We start from the raw sequence: 16,333 nt of genomic DNA on the forward strand, positions 1-16,333 counted from the left end.
CAGTGAGTTATCTGTGTGCTAGAAAAGAGTGTTCATCCATAGCAGATGGGAAAACAGCATTCATTGGACAAATACTCATTGAACTCCTGCACTGTGCCAGGCATTAGGAGTAGAGCAGTAAGCAAGACAAAGTTCTCACCCTCATAGAGCTAACAGGCATTAATCAAATAATTGTACAAATGTTTACAGTTATGAGCAATGCTGTAAAAGAAAGGCAGGAAGCTATGAGAGCTTGTAGCATCATTTGTAGCAGGAGGACCAATCCTAAATTGCTGGGACCAGGGAAGGCCTCCAGAAGACTTAACAAGAGACACGAAATAAACATCATTCAGGCCAAAAGGAGGAGCAGGGATCCTGAGAAGCTTGGAGCCCAGGAACCTATAAAAAGTCAGTGTAATTGGGGCAGACAAGGCAGAATAATGTGAGATGAAGGTAGAGAGATAGGCAAGGGGCCAGTTCAGACAAGGCCTCTTGGTCATGTTAAAGATTCTCGACCTAACCAGAGTTTTCAGCAGAGAAGTGACAAAATATTTGCACCTTTACAGATTTTCTCGGCTAGGCATGTGGAGAATGGACTGAAGGTGGGTGTGGATATGGGTGGAAGAGCAAATGGGCTACTATTGAATCTATGGGAGAGAAGGTACACCTATACCTTGGGCAGTTTTAGGGCATGATTCCAAGTAAAAATCAACTGGTTTAAACATGGGTTAGGTGTGTCAAGTTTAGGAGAGGCAGGGGTCAGGGATGATCCCAGATCTCTGGGATGGGAAATTCAGTGGGTAGTGGAGATATTTACTAAGGAAGGGAGCCCTATAAGAATTTGGGGTGGGAGAGGATTATGAATTCTACTTTGGCTACACTGGCTGACAGGTGCATGTGGGACATCCACGTGGAGTTGCAGAAGTACTAGATATGAGTCTGAAGCCCAAGAATGGTCTGAAACTGTGCATCTAGTAGTACATATTTGGGTTAGAGATGGAAATGGAGGCCATGGGCTTAGGTGAGCTCACCTAGGGAGAAAGTATAGTATTAGAACAGGGCGGAGGAATGAGCACTGAGAAAATCTACCATTTCAAGCTGCAGTGGGAGATAGTAACAGAATTGGGGAGATACGGAAGCAGGAAAGTGGCAGCCAGATTCCACGCTGGCCTCTAATGACACCACCTCCTGGTATTCATGTCCTTGTGTAGTCTCCTCCCACACTGAATATGGCTAACCTGTGTAAATACATGAGATCGTGGAAATGACAATGCATGGCTGTGGCTTGAGTATAGTATCTTTTTAAGATCTCAGAAAGGCCTGGTGTGGCACCCCAGAGAGCTGTTCAGACAATAAGGCTTCTAAGAAGCACAGCGTATTGTCCCTTGGCAGTCTGAGCAAAAGCTCATGGTGGAGGACTTACCTCAGAGATTTGTGGGTGTGGCTTTTGTGAGTGAACTGCAATAAAACTCAGGTGACACATTCAAAATAATGTTCCCAGCACCACTGCCAGCTTCAATGGAAAGGAATATAGTGCAAAATGTTAACAAAGCCGTTTGGCCCCTAAAATCCTTCTGGCAGGAAGCAGGCAGAGAAAGCTATGTAGCTAGAAATGTGGGCAACCTTTCATGGAAAAGGAAGGATGACTCATATAAGGCCAAGAGCCCAGCCTCCAAGATTGCCTTTGACCATCTCCATCTTCTGGTAAAATACGGAAATATCTTTGTGTATTTCCTTCCCCTACCGGATAGGATTGACCTGCATAACCAATATACTGTGGAATGACACTGTGACATTTGAGGCCAAGTCATAAAGGACAATGCAGCTTCCACCCTGCTGTCTTGGATGACCTGCTCTGGGGAAACCACTTGTCACTTGATGAGGATATTCAAGCAGTTCTAGAACAATACACGGCAGGTGCTCATATGCGTTAACCTCAGGCTAATGCAAAAGGTTCTTTATGATAGAAAAGACTCCAAACACATGTTCCTAAAAACAACCACTACCATCACCTCATATTGATGTTGCAATTTATATTAAAAGTACTTTCACCACATCTTGCTTTATGCTCCCAATGAACCCTATGAGGTGGGTGGGTTTATAGAAAGGGCAAATGCAGTCAGTCCCAGGTCCCGAGTGAGGAAGCTAAGTTCTAAAGGGCTTCTGTTCCTTGGTTAAGGCCACACATGATATTCATGGTGTCGGTGTTCTGACATCAAGTTCAGAGCTTTTCTGAAAACATCCAGGCAGCATTCAACAGGGATTTCTCATCTATTTGTAGGTACTCTCAGAGTAACTCTAGCAGAACTTTCCAAAGTAATGTGTCCCCCTTGTAATGTTCTCATGTTACCCTTTCTGTAGCTGGAGCCATGGACAGACATGGCTCTGTCTTCTTTCTACTTGGATTCCACATGGACTCTGGACTTCCACATGGACTCTGGATTTCCACATGGACTCTGTCTTCTTTCCACTTGGATTCCTATGCAGCAGTGTAACTGGATCATCGGTAACAGTTCGTGGGTGGCCAGACAGTGCTGCCACTGTTCAACACATTCCTCACTGGAAGCTGTCTTCAGAGAGGCAAACTTCTTCCCAGTAAGAAAACCAGTCTATGAGTTTAGAGCTATGCTTCATTTTTTAAACTAAAAATGGCATCAGCTTGATTGACTCCCTTAATCATCAGATTTTTAGTTGCTTCCTTTTCGCCTTCTTGGAGGCCAAAACTTTAGAGTATATCCAAATACACTTGTTGCAGGCTCTGAGGGCACACCCAGACATTCCAGAAAGTCCAGTAATAACAGCCCTCTAAAGAGAACACTGAGGAAGAAAGCCCTCATAAGGAATGTACCATGACAATTCTGATAAAAAGAATGGCTATGTGTGTTAAGGAGCACTTTGTATGCTTTAATTTAATCCTCAAAAGAATCCTATGAGGTAGGATAAAGGCCTAAACATCAGACATTACCATGTGTTCACATAGGCATAATGCCCGATATCACAAAGGGTGAAAGTTAACACCTAAAATGGACACTGTGAATAGCTAATACCTCTCCAGCAATAGCCACCAACCCCTCGAGGATTGCTCTGTTAGGCATCTGGGCCAATTTGGTGTTTTTCACATGCTTTCAAGCCTGATAGTGTTTTGCCATTCCCACATCAGTCAGAGGTTTTAGGTAGATGCAGAGTGCATAAAACGGAAATAAGTATATCTTGCCTTCTAAGAAATTCAAGACAGACATCCCCAACCCAACTAAGCCTACTTCTATGGCTCCAAACTGACTTCTATTTTACCCACCTAAAACAGAAGGACATAAGAAATGAAATTTCAAACTAATCTCTGCTTCTTTTTTTCCATTCCCATCTGGCTTAGTGCAAGGAAGTAAGAAATAAAGATTCAATCCAAGAACCTATTCATAAGTAGCAATTTGAAGAGCCAATGTTTGGTAACAGATATCACTGTACACATTTTAAAACCCATGTTTCTTGAGAACCATCTCGGCCAACTGTGATCACCTTATTTCTGGCCCCTTCCTCACAGTGACAGAATCACAGAAGAAGGCAGCCAGATGAGAACTGCTATAATCAGGAGGAAGACCAATAGCCCATCCCAAACAAAACACTCTGAGTCATGACTTCCAGAACTTCTGCCATGACCATGGGCTTTAAACCATTCCACTGCTTCCTGGAGGTCAAATGGCTGAGCCTCATAACCTAGCTCTTTCTTGGCTTTCTCTAAGCTAAAATAATGTGTGACACCAGTTTTGTAAACTTCAGTGCGAGTGAGGAAGGGCTGGAAGTTGTAGAGTCGACCCAAAATGAAGTGAACCATCTCTGTTAGAAAAGCAAAGCAGTAGACCAAGGTCAATGGCAGGCGGGTAGATGGGAACGCGTAGCCCAGGCCCTCAACCAGAGGCCGGAAGAACTCAAAGTTGTTCACAGGTCTACCATCTGAGATGAAGTAGGGCTGCCCAGAGGCAATATGGCCCTTGTCAGCTCTCAGGGCTTCTGAGGCCAGAATGTGAGCCTGCACCAAGTTATCCACGTGGACAAACTCAACCAGGCTCCTCGGGTCCCCGTAGACAAACTTGAACAGACCCTTCTCGATGTAGCTGACTATTCTGGGAAGGTGTCTTTGTTCTCCAGGCCCATAGATGCCAGCTGGCCTCAGAGCACAGGTTCTTAAGACATCGTCGCCTCTGTCCAGGGGTGTACCATTCGCCTCTAGCACCTTCTTCTCTGCAATAGACTTTGTCCGAGAGTAGTGATCAGGGTGGAGGTGAAGAGGCAGGTAGGGCAGAGATTCATCCCCATTTCTGATAACTTGACCTCCAAAGATGACATTGAAAGTGCTGGTGTAAACTAACCTGGGCACCCTTCTCCTTTGGCAAGCCTGGAGGATGTTGTCTGTGCCCCCAACGTTGACTTCTTCGATCAGGTTTCGATTGAGTTGCTCCCGCCCTGACATACCATAAGAGGCAATATGGAACACACAAGTGACGTCTGCATCCTGGAAGGCTTTCTCTATGTCAGACAGGTGGCGGATGTCTCCTTGTATAAACTTGATTCCTTCCGGAATAGTTTCAGCAGGGCTGCTGATGTCAAACAGAATCACGTGGACTCCCTTTTGGTTCAGAGCACAGCCCAGGCTGAAATGAGAAACGGTAAACGTTGCATCAAGTTACTCTTAAGCTGTGCCTAGGGGAAGTGTATAAACTAATTTACCAGTCAAGTTGGGGCTGATCCAAGTCTTCTTGGCTCATCCTGAGCCCCTCACTATGCGTGTTCTTTGGTGCAAGGTTCACTTCTTCAAATTTTCAAAAGTGAGAATCCTCTCATCTACTTAAATTACAAAGAGAGAGGCTTTATCTTCAAAGAATGGTGGCATTTTTTTCCCTTTGGTTCTAGGGCCCACTATCTATTCTTTGGAATATTTGAGAATAATAACATAACTGTGAAAGAACAGCTATGATTTAAAATTGTTTTTGGTGATGTGAATAGTCATCCCTCCCAATTTCACAGCTTTATAAAGAATTTTTCTTAAAGTGAAATATACCTGTAGTTCTCAACTGCAGTATCTGAGCAGTGGGCAACACAGTTCATTTCTAGTTTGACATTATACAAACAAGTAAAAGTCTACTCTGTTGTCAGAATTGAAAGCTTCTGGCAACTACTAGTAAAATAATTCCATGTGTATATTTTATAGACATACTTACCGAAAACCAAAATAGCCACCACCTCCTGTAATGAGGACAGTTTCCTTTTGAGATATTTTGGGGTCCATATGTGGCAGTCAAAAGATAACTGGACCTGTAAGAAGTATGCATCACTGTCACTGATCCAGATGCAAGTATCATTCTCCCTAATTTTGAGCTAACAAAACCAAAAAGTCAATATGCTGTAGTAGAATGAAAAGGTAAGGCCTGGGTCTAGTCATAGCTGTGTCATTTAGCTACTTTCCCTTCAGTTCCTGGGCTTCAAATTTCTCCTGATGTAACATGGGGACAGTAATATCTGCTCTGCCCACCTGAAAAGGTTAATGTGGAGGTTAAATAAGATAATGTAATTGGCAGTGCTTTGAGAAACACAAAAAATGTTTCAAATGTAAGGCATTATTGTTAATTCTTGAAAATGGTTAGAGCCTTTTTGAAAAGAATTGATTCAAATTTAGTAGGAAGAGGCATTTCACCCCCGCCCCCCATGCATCAGAAAATTAGAGAGCACTCTAAAGGAAGTTCCCAACATCTTTTCTGTAAAATTGCACACTGCAGTATGGCTTAATACTGCTTTATTAGCCCTATACTTAAAAAAATATATATATGGGGAAAAACTCCTTTATGTAGCAAACGATGCCGCACCTCCCCCACTGCAAATCTTGTAGGTACTTAAAGTACAAGAGCTCAGTGCCTTTGAGGGGTCCCACTTCTCTCTCCCTCTTCTTCTGTGGCCCTCCCTGTATTTCTTTCAAGGCTCCAATGCCCCTTCTCCCAAAAACAAAACAAAATAAGCAAAAACTAAGATACCCAGCTCCTTCCATGTCAGAGGGAGAGAGGCCGGGTGCGGTGGCTCACGCCTGTAATCCCAGCACTTTGGGAGGCTGTGACGGGCGGATCACGAGGTCAGAAGATTGAGACCATCCTGGCTAACACGGTGAAACCCCATGTCTACTAAAAATACAAAAAATAAGCCGGGCGTGGTGGCGGGCACCTGTAGTCCCAGCTACTCGGGAGGCTGAGGCAGGAGAATGGCGTGAACCTGGGAGGTGGACCTGGCAGTGAGCCGAGATCTCGCCACTGCACTCTAGCCAGTGAGACAGAGTGAGACTCCATCTCAAAAAAAAAAAAAAAAAAAAAAAAAGAAAGAAAAAATAGGGAGAGAAATGGAACAGGAAGCATACAGGTCCTCAAAGGCACTGGGCGCGTGCACACACACACACCCCCACACCCACACATGCGCTCAAGTCAACACAGATGCTCAGAGCTGTGGTTAGGCATGAAGACTGCAAGCAATCAAGAGCCCTACCATTTCTCTTTCCCAGCCAGGCACCCACAACTGCAGTCACTGCACCATGTAAGTAGACTTCAACATGGAAGAGTGTGGAGATGGGAGGGGAGCGGGAGCAGCAGAGGCTGGGGCTAGGCAGGATGAAGAGCTTGTATGGCAGAGAGGCTATGAGTGTGGAGTCAGTGTACATGCATAAAGAAAGAAAAAAAAAAGGGGGACAGGAATACACAGTGAAGGCGTGTTGCCTCAGCTCTTAAGTGGTTATGTGATCTTGGTCAAGACACTTCTCTAGACTTCACTTTTCTCTTCTGTCTGGCTGTGTGTTGTGCTATGTTACAGAAATGCTAAGGTTTTTAAAAAGGTAGCATGGTACAGTGGAAATAATAAAGACAAACCCATACCTAGTGCTTACTACTAGGGCCAGGCAGCATGCTAACTGCTTTACGTGTATGTTAGCCAATTAATCATTTTAATAATCTTACCAGGAAAGTACTATTAGATCCTGTTTTTTAGCTGAGAAAAATAAAGCACAGAGACAGTAAATAAACTTGCCCAAACTTACCTGGATTCACACCCGATGGCAGTGTGGCCCCAGGAGCCCGTACTCTTAACCACTAAAACACAGTCTTAAATGGAAAAAGAATGGACTTTGGTGTCCACTTACCAGTTGTGTGATTTTGGACTGTGTGTTTACCACATGTGTTAAAGACTCTGAACCTGCTGCTTCATCTAACAGTGGAGCTGATAATAAGCCTGCATGAAGACTGCATGGGATAATGTGCAAAAAATGTCCAACAAAACACCTGGCGCCGTATGGGCACTCCACAGATGTCATTTCTTGAGTAGACTTTTCTTCACATTCCAGAGTTTAGAGATTCAACTAGCTTATCACATTTCCATATACCATGATTAGATCTCTCAAAAGCACAGGGTTACAAAGAGTTTTGTAAGTTCTTCTGGACACCTGTGTGAGTGCATGAGACTGCCAATGAAACGAATCAGAGCACTCATGCAGAATCGGTCAGTGTGACAAGTGAAGACGAGGTTCAGCAAGTGACTGTCTCAGTGGCTTGACGGTATGGAGAAGAGTGAGAAATACTAGGGAAACTGAGCAAAATGGGGCAGAGGATGACTGATGAGTTCCCAAGGTTCCATTATGCAACTGCCATGGTTGTGCTTTCAAGAAAATTCATTAAGAATGAACGTGCCAGCACTCCCTCAATGTACCTAACAGTGACCTTGTGATTCTATTGTTTTCTGAGTGCAGAACACTCCCATTTGGATTGAAAGCGGTCATAAAACCAAATGCAGTCAATTCTATTCTTTAGTGTACTCACAACCCTTCATGACAAACAGTTTCACAACATGGTAGACATCAGTTACTGATATTTCAGTACAGACTTCACATGTTCACCTCCATGACCTGGTCACAGTCTCCCACTCTTCTGCCACTGGCATTCTATGCTCCAACTGCACAGACTTTCTTTCCTTTCCTTGAAGATGCTGACCTCATTAGTGCCTCCTGTTCTCACTTCAGTGTGACACATCGTGCACTAGGTCCTTTTCTAGCAGCATCTTTCTCAATATTTAGGTCTGCTCACAAGTCCTCAGAGAGGCTTCTCTGATCACCCTATCTAACAGAGCTGCTTGTACCCTAAATGTTGCTTTGTTTTCTTCATGGAACATTTTACTGTCTATCTAAAACTATTTACTTTTTATTATTGATCTCCTTCCCACAGAATGTTAAGTTCTATGAGAACTGAGGCCCTCTGTCTTCTGGGGTGTCCCTACTAGAATCCAGAACATAGTAGATGCTCAATAAATATTTGTTGAATCTATGGATTATTCTGAACACTCTAAAATATATCCAATTTAGTAAAATTGTGATGGGCACAAATTACTTTACCCAGGGCTCTGCAGTGTTTAAGAGTCACTGTTCTGCATGACATTAATGCTGCCATTTTAACAATAACATATCTCCTAAAAAGTGCTGGGTTATGGAATGAAAGCTACAAACCCAAATGAGACAGAGGTCCTGCTTTCCAGAGCTTACAAATGAGAAAGAGGCTTCTACAGATATCAAAAGGAAAAGGCAAAAAAAAGATGAAAATAAAGTTACTGTTTTAATGTTGGTATAAACAAAGTGCAGTGGGAACACCAAGGTGAGGTGTAGGGAGACTGATTCTGACAGGGCAGATCAGGAAGAGTTCATGGGAGAGTGAGTTTTAGTGCCACAGGGCCCATGGGAGGATCTAGGTAGGCTAAGAGGAGGGTTATCACTGGTGAGGATGAACCACGAATCAATGGATCAGAGGCAGAGAAGGCTGTGCTGGGCAGCTAACATGGGGAGTCTGCCATGGCTGGTGTGCAAACAGAAGCACGGAGCTGGTGTTTGAGGGTAAAAAGACAGCCTGGGGTGAACCTGGAGACAGGCTTCTGTCCCCTTCCATAAAGTTTGAATCCCATTTTTTTTTTTTCGAGACAAGGTCTCACTCTGTTGCCCAGGCTAGAGTGTAGAGGTGTGACCACGGCTCACTGCAACCTTGATTTCCCGACCTCGAGAGATCCTCCTACCTCAGCATCCTGAGTAGCTGGGACTACAGGCGTGCACCATGCCTGGCTAGTTGAATTCTATTCTGCAGACAACAGAAGCCTTTGTAGGTTTACAGAAAGGAACTGTTGGGGCCACCTTAGTACTTGTGAAAGAGGAGGCTTCCCCTGGAGGAGGAAATGGGCCAGGGTCCAGGGAAGGGAGATGTGGCTCTAGGCTAGAGGGTTACCAGTGAGGACAAAAGGCCAGTGTGCTCAGGTGAAATCAGGGCGAGGGCTGGCGAACAACTGCAGGAGGTGGCAGCATGCTGCACCCAGATGATGTTCTGAGGAAGGCGATGTCATTAACTGAAACAGTAGGCTTTGGAAATGTTCTTGTCTGGCTGAAAGTTTTGACAAACAGGATGCCAGATAACGATTTAAGATCTTCTTAATATCTCTGTAAGAATTCCACCATAAGGAATTCTGAAAATGGACAAGGCCTTCAACAGTCCAATTAAAAAATTCCAACGGAAATACCTATCTTTAATTAGTCTTTGGTTTTAAAATTACACATTCCAGTCCAGTCACAAGACCACAGGTCAATCATGGTTCATGTGCACATTAATCAAGTAAAGAACATACAACTTCGGATTATTACTGCTTCAGAAACCTGCCAGGCCTAGTGATGCTACTCCATTACCTTCCAACTAGTTTCAGAATGATCTGAGGCAAAAACTTGTATAACTGATCTGATCGGGGGGTCAGAAGAGAAAGGTAAGGAAAAATTAATAACTTAACAAAATAAACAGCAAGGAAAAAGCTTATCCACCAGGCCAGTAAAGCCTTCACAGGATCGTAGCCATCTGCTGCACTGCTGGGAGCCGCCTCCTCCCTTCCTGATCCTCAACATTGATAAGCACAGAAAAATCTTAGCAAATGCATTTTGCAGACCTGCCCCCACCCAAAATTCTCATGAATGCTAAGCCAGAAGGGAGAAGAGAATATACAGTTGTTCTTCAGCCAGCTGCCTGATTTTCATCTACTCTGTGGCTCCTGTTTTATTAATTAGTTTCTGTCTGATTCCTTCTAGGGCTGGGCACTCAGACCTGCCTTTATAATGGTAAGTGCTTGAAGGTTCTTCCAAAATGTTGCTTTGTTCAGTAATTGCTCTCCCCGGTGGGGAGGGCTACATCTGACCTGAGCAGTCATTTTGGTGGATACAGGTTAAAGTTAAGCACATGATCAAGGAAAAAAAAAAAAAAAGCTTAAATACAAACAGGAAAAAAATTAAATTTAAAATCCACCTGACCTCTTGAGACTACTAAGGTAAAGTGAGGGGAATAATGTTGACATCTCAAGGGAAGTTATGAGAAAAAACTAGTAAAAGACAACTGGGAGTACTTTACATTTTAAAAGACCTAATTAAATGCTAAATATCAGAAATAAGAACCTTCAACTACGCACACAGTTCCTTCATCCCTAGGAATTCAAGATGATCTGTTACTAGCCCTCTGGTATTATAATGCAATATAGAAATATGGGTGTCATTAGCATTTCACCAATAGAAACTACGGAACAGAGACAATTTAAGACGGTTCCCATAAAAATAAAAACTTACGATATTTACTTTAAGAGATATAAAAAATATCTCCAAGTAGTATAACCCCATGATTAGGTGCTTTAAATCACTGTACAAGTGCTGACCAGAGGTAAAAGGTAACTATATTCTTATTATATCAAGATCTGGCAAATATATTGATACCAGAGGGCTTATGAAATGGTGCTGTTCAAATTCCATGCATGATCTGAAAATTATCTACTTGTGTTTAGTATAAGGAAGTCAAAACAATAAAAATAAATATGCAGTTAGGGGTGATAAGGAGAAGAATTCTGATACAGATAAAAGAGATGTGACATATAAAATTCAAAAGGGGCTGGGCGCAGTGGCTCACGCTTATAATTCCAGCACTTTGGAAGGCTGAGGCAGGTGGATCACTGGAGGTCAGGAGTTAAGAGACCAGCTGGGCCAACATGCTGAAACCCCCGTCTCTACTAAAAACAGAAAAAAGTAGCCCGGCGTGCTGATGCACATCTGTAATCTCAGCTACTTGGAAAGCTGAGGCAGGAGAATCGCTTGAACATGGGGGATGGAGGTTGCAGTGAGCGGACATTGCACCACTACACACCAGTCTGGATGACACAGCAAGATTCCATCCAAAAAAAAAAAAAAAAAATCCAAAAGGCCAAAACACCTGGGAAGAAAATTAACTAAGGGTATAGGGTTAAGTAAAAACCAGTATACTGGTAATAGATACGGGTATTTATGCAGGGTTTTGAACATAAGTAGGTAGCAGGACAGCTGTCTGTAATTCAGGGTCATCATCTGAGGTGTTTCAAATCTTGTTCGGCTACCTAAACTTCTACCTAGATATCTATGGCACAAGAGCCTTGCAATTCTCCACAATGCTGATGACAAAAGAAATGAAATAATTTTATAATTGGTATTTCCCATCTGTTTCCCAAGCTATCGTATAAATGCCATGTGAGCACAGACCGGCAATATCTGTAGGGACAAGGAATATCTAGCAGATTGTAGACCCAGTAAATCTAAATGGGGTGAACATTTTGCAAGTTCTTCAAATGCCTCTTTCTGTCCTATCTGCAAGGAGTACTACACTTGTATTTTCCTCTTCACTAAGTCAGCAGTTTGCCACATCTATACATGGAAGTAATATCAAGTAATTGAAGTAATATCAACTGCCACTTATTAAGCACTTACTCTGTGCCAGGCATTCTGCAATACTCTGTCCAGGAATTATTTCACATACCTCTGAGATGAGTACCAATTTGTTAATTCCATTTTACAGATGAGAAAACTGAAGCTCAGAGACACAAAGTGCCTAACTCCAAGTGCTACAGCTAGCAAATGGTAGAGCAGGGAGCCGTACCAATAACCCAGGTGCATCTGACTCTACAGTTCACCTTAACGCAGCAGCACTTGAGGCTGTGCAGAGCCCCTGCCTGAAGTGCTGGGTACTGACCTGAGTCCTGTGAGGGCTTTCACTGTTAACACATTCTGCAACCTCATTGCGGCCCCTGCAGTTCCCAGAGACTCTCAGTTTGGAAATCTGAGAATCAGACTTGGCTGTTCCCCCAATTCCCTGTGTGACCCTGGGCAATTCACTGAACCTCTCTGATCATATTTCCTCCTCCCTAAAATAAAACCAGCAACAACCATGGCTACACTTATTATTTATTATGGGTTAGGGAGTGATATAGTTTGGCTGTGTCTCTACCCAAGTCTCCTCTTGAATTGTATTTCCCGTAAGTCCCACATGTCCTGGGAGGGACCCAGTAGTAGGTAACTGAATCACGGGGGTGGGTCTTTCCCATGCTATTCTCGTGATAGTGAGTAAGTCCCACAAGATCTGATGGTTTTATAAAGGAAAATTCCCCTACACAAGCTCTCTGGCCAGCCGCCATGTAAGACGTGACTTTGCTCTTCCTTTACCTTCTGCCATGATTATGAGGCCTCCCCAGGCATGTGGAACTGTGAGTCCATTAAACCTCTTCCCATTATAAATTACCCAGTCTTGGGAATGTCTTTATTAGCAGCATGAGAATGGACTAATACAGTAAATTGGTACCAGGTAGTGCGGTGCTACTGTAAAGGTATCCAAAAATGTGGAAGTGACTTTGGAACTGGTTTACAGGCAAAGGTTGCAACAGTTTTGAGGGCCCAGAAGAAGACAGAAAGATGTGGGAAAGTTTGGAACTTCCTAGAGACTTGTTGAATGGCTGTGACCAAAATGCTGACAGCGATACAGACAATAAAGTCTAGGCTGAGGCGGTCTCAGATGGAGATAAGGAACTTTTTGGGAACTGGAGCAAAAGTGACTCTTGTTATGTTTCAGCAAAGAGACTGATGGCATTTTGTCCTTGCCATAGAGATCTGTGTAACTTAGAACTTCAGAGGGATGATTTAGGGTATCTGGGGTAAGAAATTTCTAAGCTGCAAAGCATTCAAGAGGAAGCAGAGTATAAGTTTGAAAAATTTGCAGCCTAATGATGCAATAGAAAAGAAAAACCCATTTTCTGGGGAGAAATTCACGCTGGCTGTAGAAATTTGCATAAAGAACAAGGAGCCAAATGCTAATCATAAAGACAATGGGAAAAATGTGTCCAGGGCATGTCAGAGACCTTCATGGCAGCCCCTCCCATCACAGGCCCAGAAGCCTAGGAGGCAAAAATGGTTTCCTGGGCTGGGTCCAGGGCCCCCCTGCTCTATGCAGCCTAGGGACTTGGTGTTCTGTATCCCAGCAGCTCCAGCTGTGGCTAAAATGGGCCAAGGTACAGCTCAGGTTGTGGCTTCAGAGGGTGCAAGCCCCAAGCCTTGGCAACTTCCATGTGGTGTTAAGCCTGTGTATGTACAGAAGTCAAGAACTGAGGTTTGGAAACCTCTGCCTAGATTTCAGAGGATGTATGGAAACTCCTGGATGTCCACGCAGAAGTTGGCTACAGGGGTGGGGCCCTCATGGAGAACCACTACTAGGGCAGCGTGGAAGGGAAATGTGGGGTTCGAACCACCCCACAGAGTCCCCACTGGGACGCTACCTAGTGGAGCTGTGAGAAGACAGCTACCATCCTCCAGACCCCAGAATGGTAGATCCACCAACAGCTTGCACCGTGCACCTAGAAGCGCAGCAGACACTCAATGCCAGCCCTGAAAGTAGCCAAAAGTGGGGCTGTACTCTGCAAAACCACAGGGGTGGAGCTTCCCAAGACTAGGGGAACCCACCTCTTGCATCAGTGTGACCTGGATATGGGACATGGAGTCAAAGGAGATCATTTTAGAGCTTCAAGATTTGACTGCCCTGCTGGATTTTAGACTTGCATGGCCTGTAGCCCCTTCGTTTTGGCCAATTTCTCCCTTTTGGAATGAGTGTATTTACCCAATACCTGTACCCCCATTGTATCTAGGAAGTAACTAACTTGCTTTTGATTTTACAGGCTCATAGGTGGAAGGTGCCTGCCTTGTCGCAGATGAGACTTTGGAGTGTGGACTTCTGGGTTGATGCTGAAATGAGTTAAGACTTTGGGGGACTGTTGGGAAGGCATGATTGGTTTTGAAATGTGAGGACACGAGATTTGGGAGGGGCCAGGGGCAGAAGGATATGGTTTGGCTATGTCTCCACCCAAATCTCACCATGAATTTTAGATCCCATAATTCCCACATGTCCTGGGAGGGACCCAGTGGGAGGTAATTGAATCACGGGGGTGGGTTTTTCCCATGCTGTTCTCACAACAGTGAATAAGTTTCACAAGAGCTGATGGTTTTATAAAGGGGAGTTCCCCTACACAAGCTCTCTTGCCTGCCACCATGCAAGACATAAGACGTGACTTTACTCCTCCTTTGCCTTCTGCCATGATTATGAGGCTTCCCCAGCCATGGGGAACTGTGAGTCCATTAAACCTCTTTCCTTTATAAATTATCTAGTCTTAGGTATGTCTTTATTAGCAACATGAGAATGGATTAATACAGGTAGTTTAAAGGTTTAGCGTTTAAGCCTCAGGACAATCTCCCGAGGTAGTTACTAGTCTTATCAGCTTTCAGAAATGAGGAAAACAGATCAGAGGTTAGGAACCTTGCCCACAAATTATGCAGGTCATAAGTGGCTGGGCAGGATTTAGGGCTTGAAGCTGGGTCTGTATAACTCTCAACCACCACGTGTAATGCCGCACACTAAGGCTGGGACAATGCAGATTCACTTAGGTCATTATCCTACCACTGTGAAAGGAAAATAAATCTTGGGGCCCCAAGATCACTAAGGTAAAGGGAAAAGTCAAGCTGTGAACTGCTTAGGGCAAACCTGCCTCTCATTCTATTCATATATTTCTGCTCACTGAAATAAAGGCATATCTGACTGCTTCCTTTGGAGAGGTTAATCAAACTCAAAAGAATGCCACCATTTGTCTCTTACCTACCTATGACCTGGAAACCCCCTCCCTGCTTCCAGTTGTCCCGCCTTTCCAGACTGAAAAAATGTTCATCTTACATCTGTTGTTGTCTCATGTCTCCCTAAAATGTATGAAACGAAAATGTGCTCTGACCACCTTGAGTATATGTGGTCAGGACCACCTGAGGCTGTGTCATGGGTACATGTCTTCAACGGTGGCAAAATAAACTTTCTAAATTAACTGAGACCTATCTCAGATTTTCAGGGTTCACTCCACCTCCACAATTTCTGTCTTGTCTGGTTCATCTGGTACTATGATAGCCTATAAGGTTTTGTTTCAACCTACTTACCTTTTCCCAACAAACACATGCAGTTTAAATGGAAACCTGTCACTGCCATTTTAAGTGGGAAACTAGAACCACGTCATAAAGAGGAGGTAATCGTTCCCTCAAAGTGTGCAGAAAATCAAACATAGGAATCAAGTATAGCCAAACACCTGTGGACAGGTCGGAGCTTGGGGCCTGCTGTCCTTAAAAACAAAAAATGAGGAGAGCCAGTGTTTGAGACCTTGGCGACATTCTAGAAAGCCAAGCTGCGCCCGGCCCCCTGGGATCAGGAAGACACCTGAAAGGGGATGCTCCTTCCCGCCACCCTGCTCAGTCATTCATCACCGTCCCCCACCCCCGGGAACTCCACCTGTCGCGTTCCAGGCCAAGGCGGCCCAAGGTCCCCGCAGAAGGGCGGCGGCCCCCAACCCCAGCCCAAGCCCACTCACAGCTGCAGGAACAAGGGCGCGGCAGACAGACTATGGCAGGCGGGGAGGCCCAGGCCTCCCTAACTGCGCACCGTCCCCGCTCGGGAGCCGGAGTTGTCGGACCGGCCTCCCGGAGCCACTTCCGGGCCTCTCTAGGAAGCCTGGAGGTCTCGGCATCTCTATGATGCGCAGGTGTCTCGTTCACCTTTACCAACGTTGGGGCGCCAGGAGGTTCGCTCCTTGAATTCCCCCACATTCCCTGGCTGTGCGTTCCGCCGTAGCGGGAACCCTTTTAGGGCCACATCTTCCCCCACCTGCTTTGTCTGTGCGTTCCGCCGTGGTGGGAACCTGTTAGGGCCACGTCAACTGCTCTTCCCACCTCCAATGTCTGGTTTTAGACTTTCACCTCCATCTTTGTTTATTCCCAAGGCCTAGCACAGTGTCTGATAAATAGGCGCTCAGGTCAGCGTTGCTTGGGTGGATGGATGATGGATAAGGCTCTAAAAGGCGACAGAATATTCACTCTCCATGTATCTCTTTAAGTCTCTTTTATCTCTGAGTTTCCACATCTATGTGTGCCCATATGTTTTCCTGTGTCCCTAATTTTCCT

General features: G+C 44.6%; 1 protein-coding gene across 5 annotated transcripts; it reads right to left on the reverse strand.

Annotated features, from left to right (window-relative positions):
- Positions 1-1,995: 1,995 nt before the first annotated feature.
- Positions 1,996-15,863, reverse strand: SDR42E1 (short chain dehydrogenase/reductase family 42E, member 1). 5 transcript variants are annotated; one of them, XM_007994186.3, is made up of 3 exons: positions 15,745-15,863; positions 5,193-5,286; positions 1,996-4,625 (listed from the first exon to the last, which is right to left on the reverse strand). In XM_007994186.3, the coding sequence occupies exons 2-3, from the start codon at positions 5,258-5,260 to the stop codon at positions 3,512-3,514; spliced, it is 1,182 nt and encodes a 393-aa protein (XP_007992377.3). In that variant the 5' UTR covers positions 5,261-5,286; positions 15,745-15,863; the 3' UTR covers positions 1,996-3,511. The 5 variants fall into 5 exon arrangements, with proteins under 5 accessions (XP_007992377.3, XP_007992378.3, XP_007992379.3 ...); XM_007994187.3 differs by having other exon boundaries at positions 15,666-15,843; XM_007994188.3 differs by lacking the exon at positions 15,745-15,863 and adding an exon at positions 15,320-15,609.
- Positions 15,864-16,333: the final 470 nt, after the last annotated feature.

Source organism: Chlorocebus sabaeus, chromosome 5, assembly GCF_047675955.1.
Source record: "Chlorocebus sabaeus isolate Y175 chromosome 5, mChlSab1.0.hap1, whole genome shotgun sequence".
Classification (NCBI taxonomy): domain Eukaryota; kingdom Metazoa; phylum Chordata; class Mammalia; order Primates; family Cercopithecidae; genus Chlorocebus; species Chlorocebus sabaeus.

Coding starts and splice junctions, on each gene's coding strand:
- SDR42E1 (XM_007994186.3), bottom strand. CDS start 5,260: ATGGACCCCAAAATATCTCAAAAGGAAACTGTCCTCATTACAGGAGGT. Junction 4,626..5,192: donor GGTGGCTATTTTGGTTTTCG/GTAAGTATGTCT, acceptor TTCTCATTTCAG/CCTGGGCTGTGCTCTGAACC.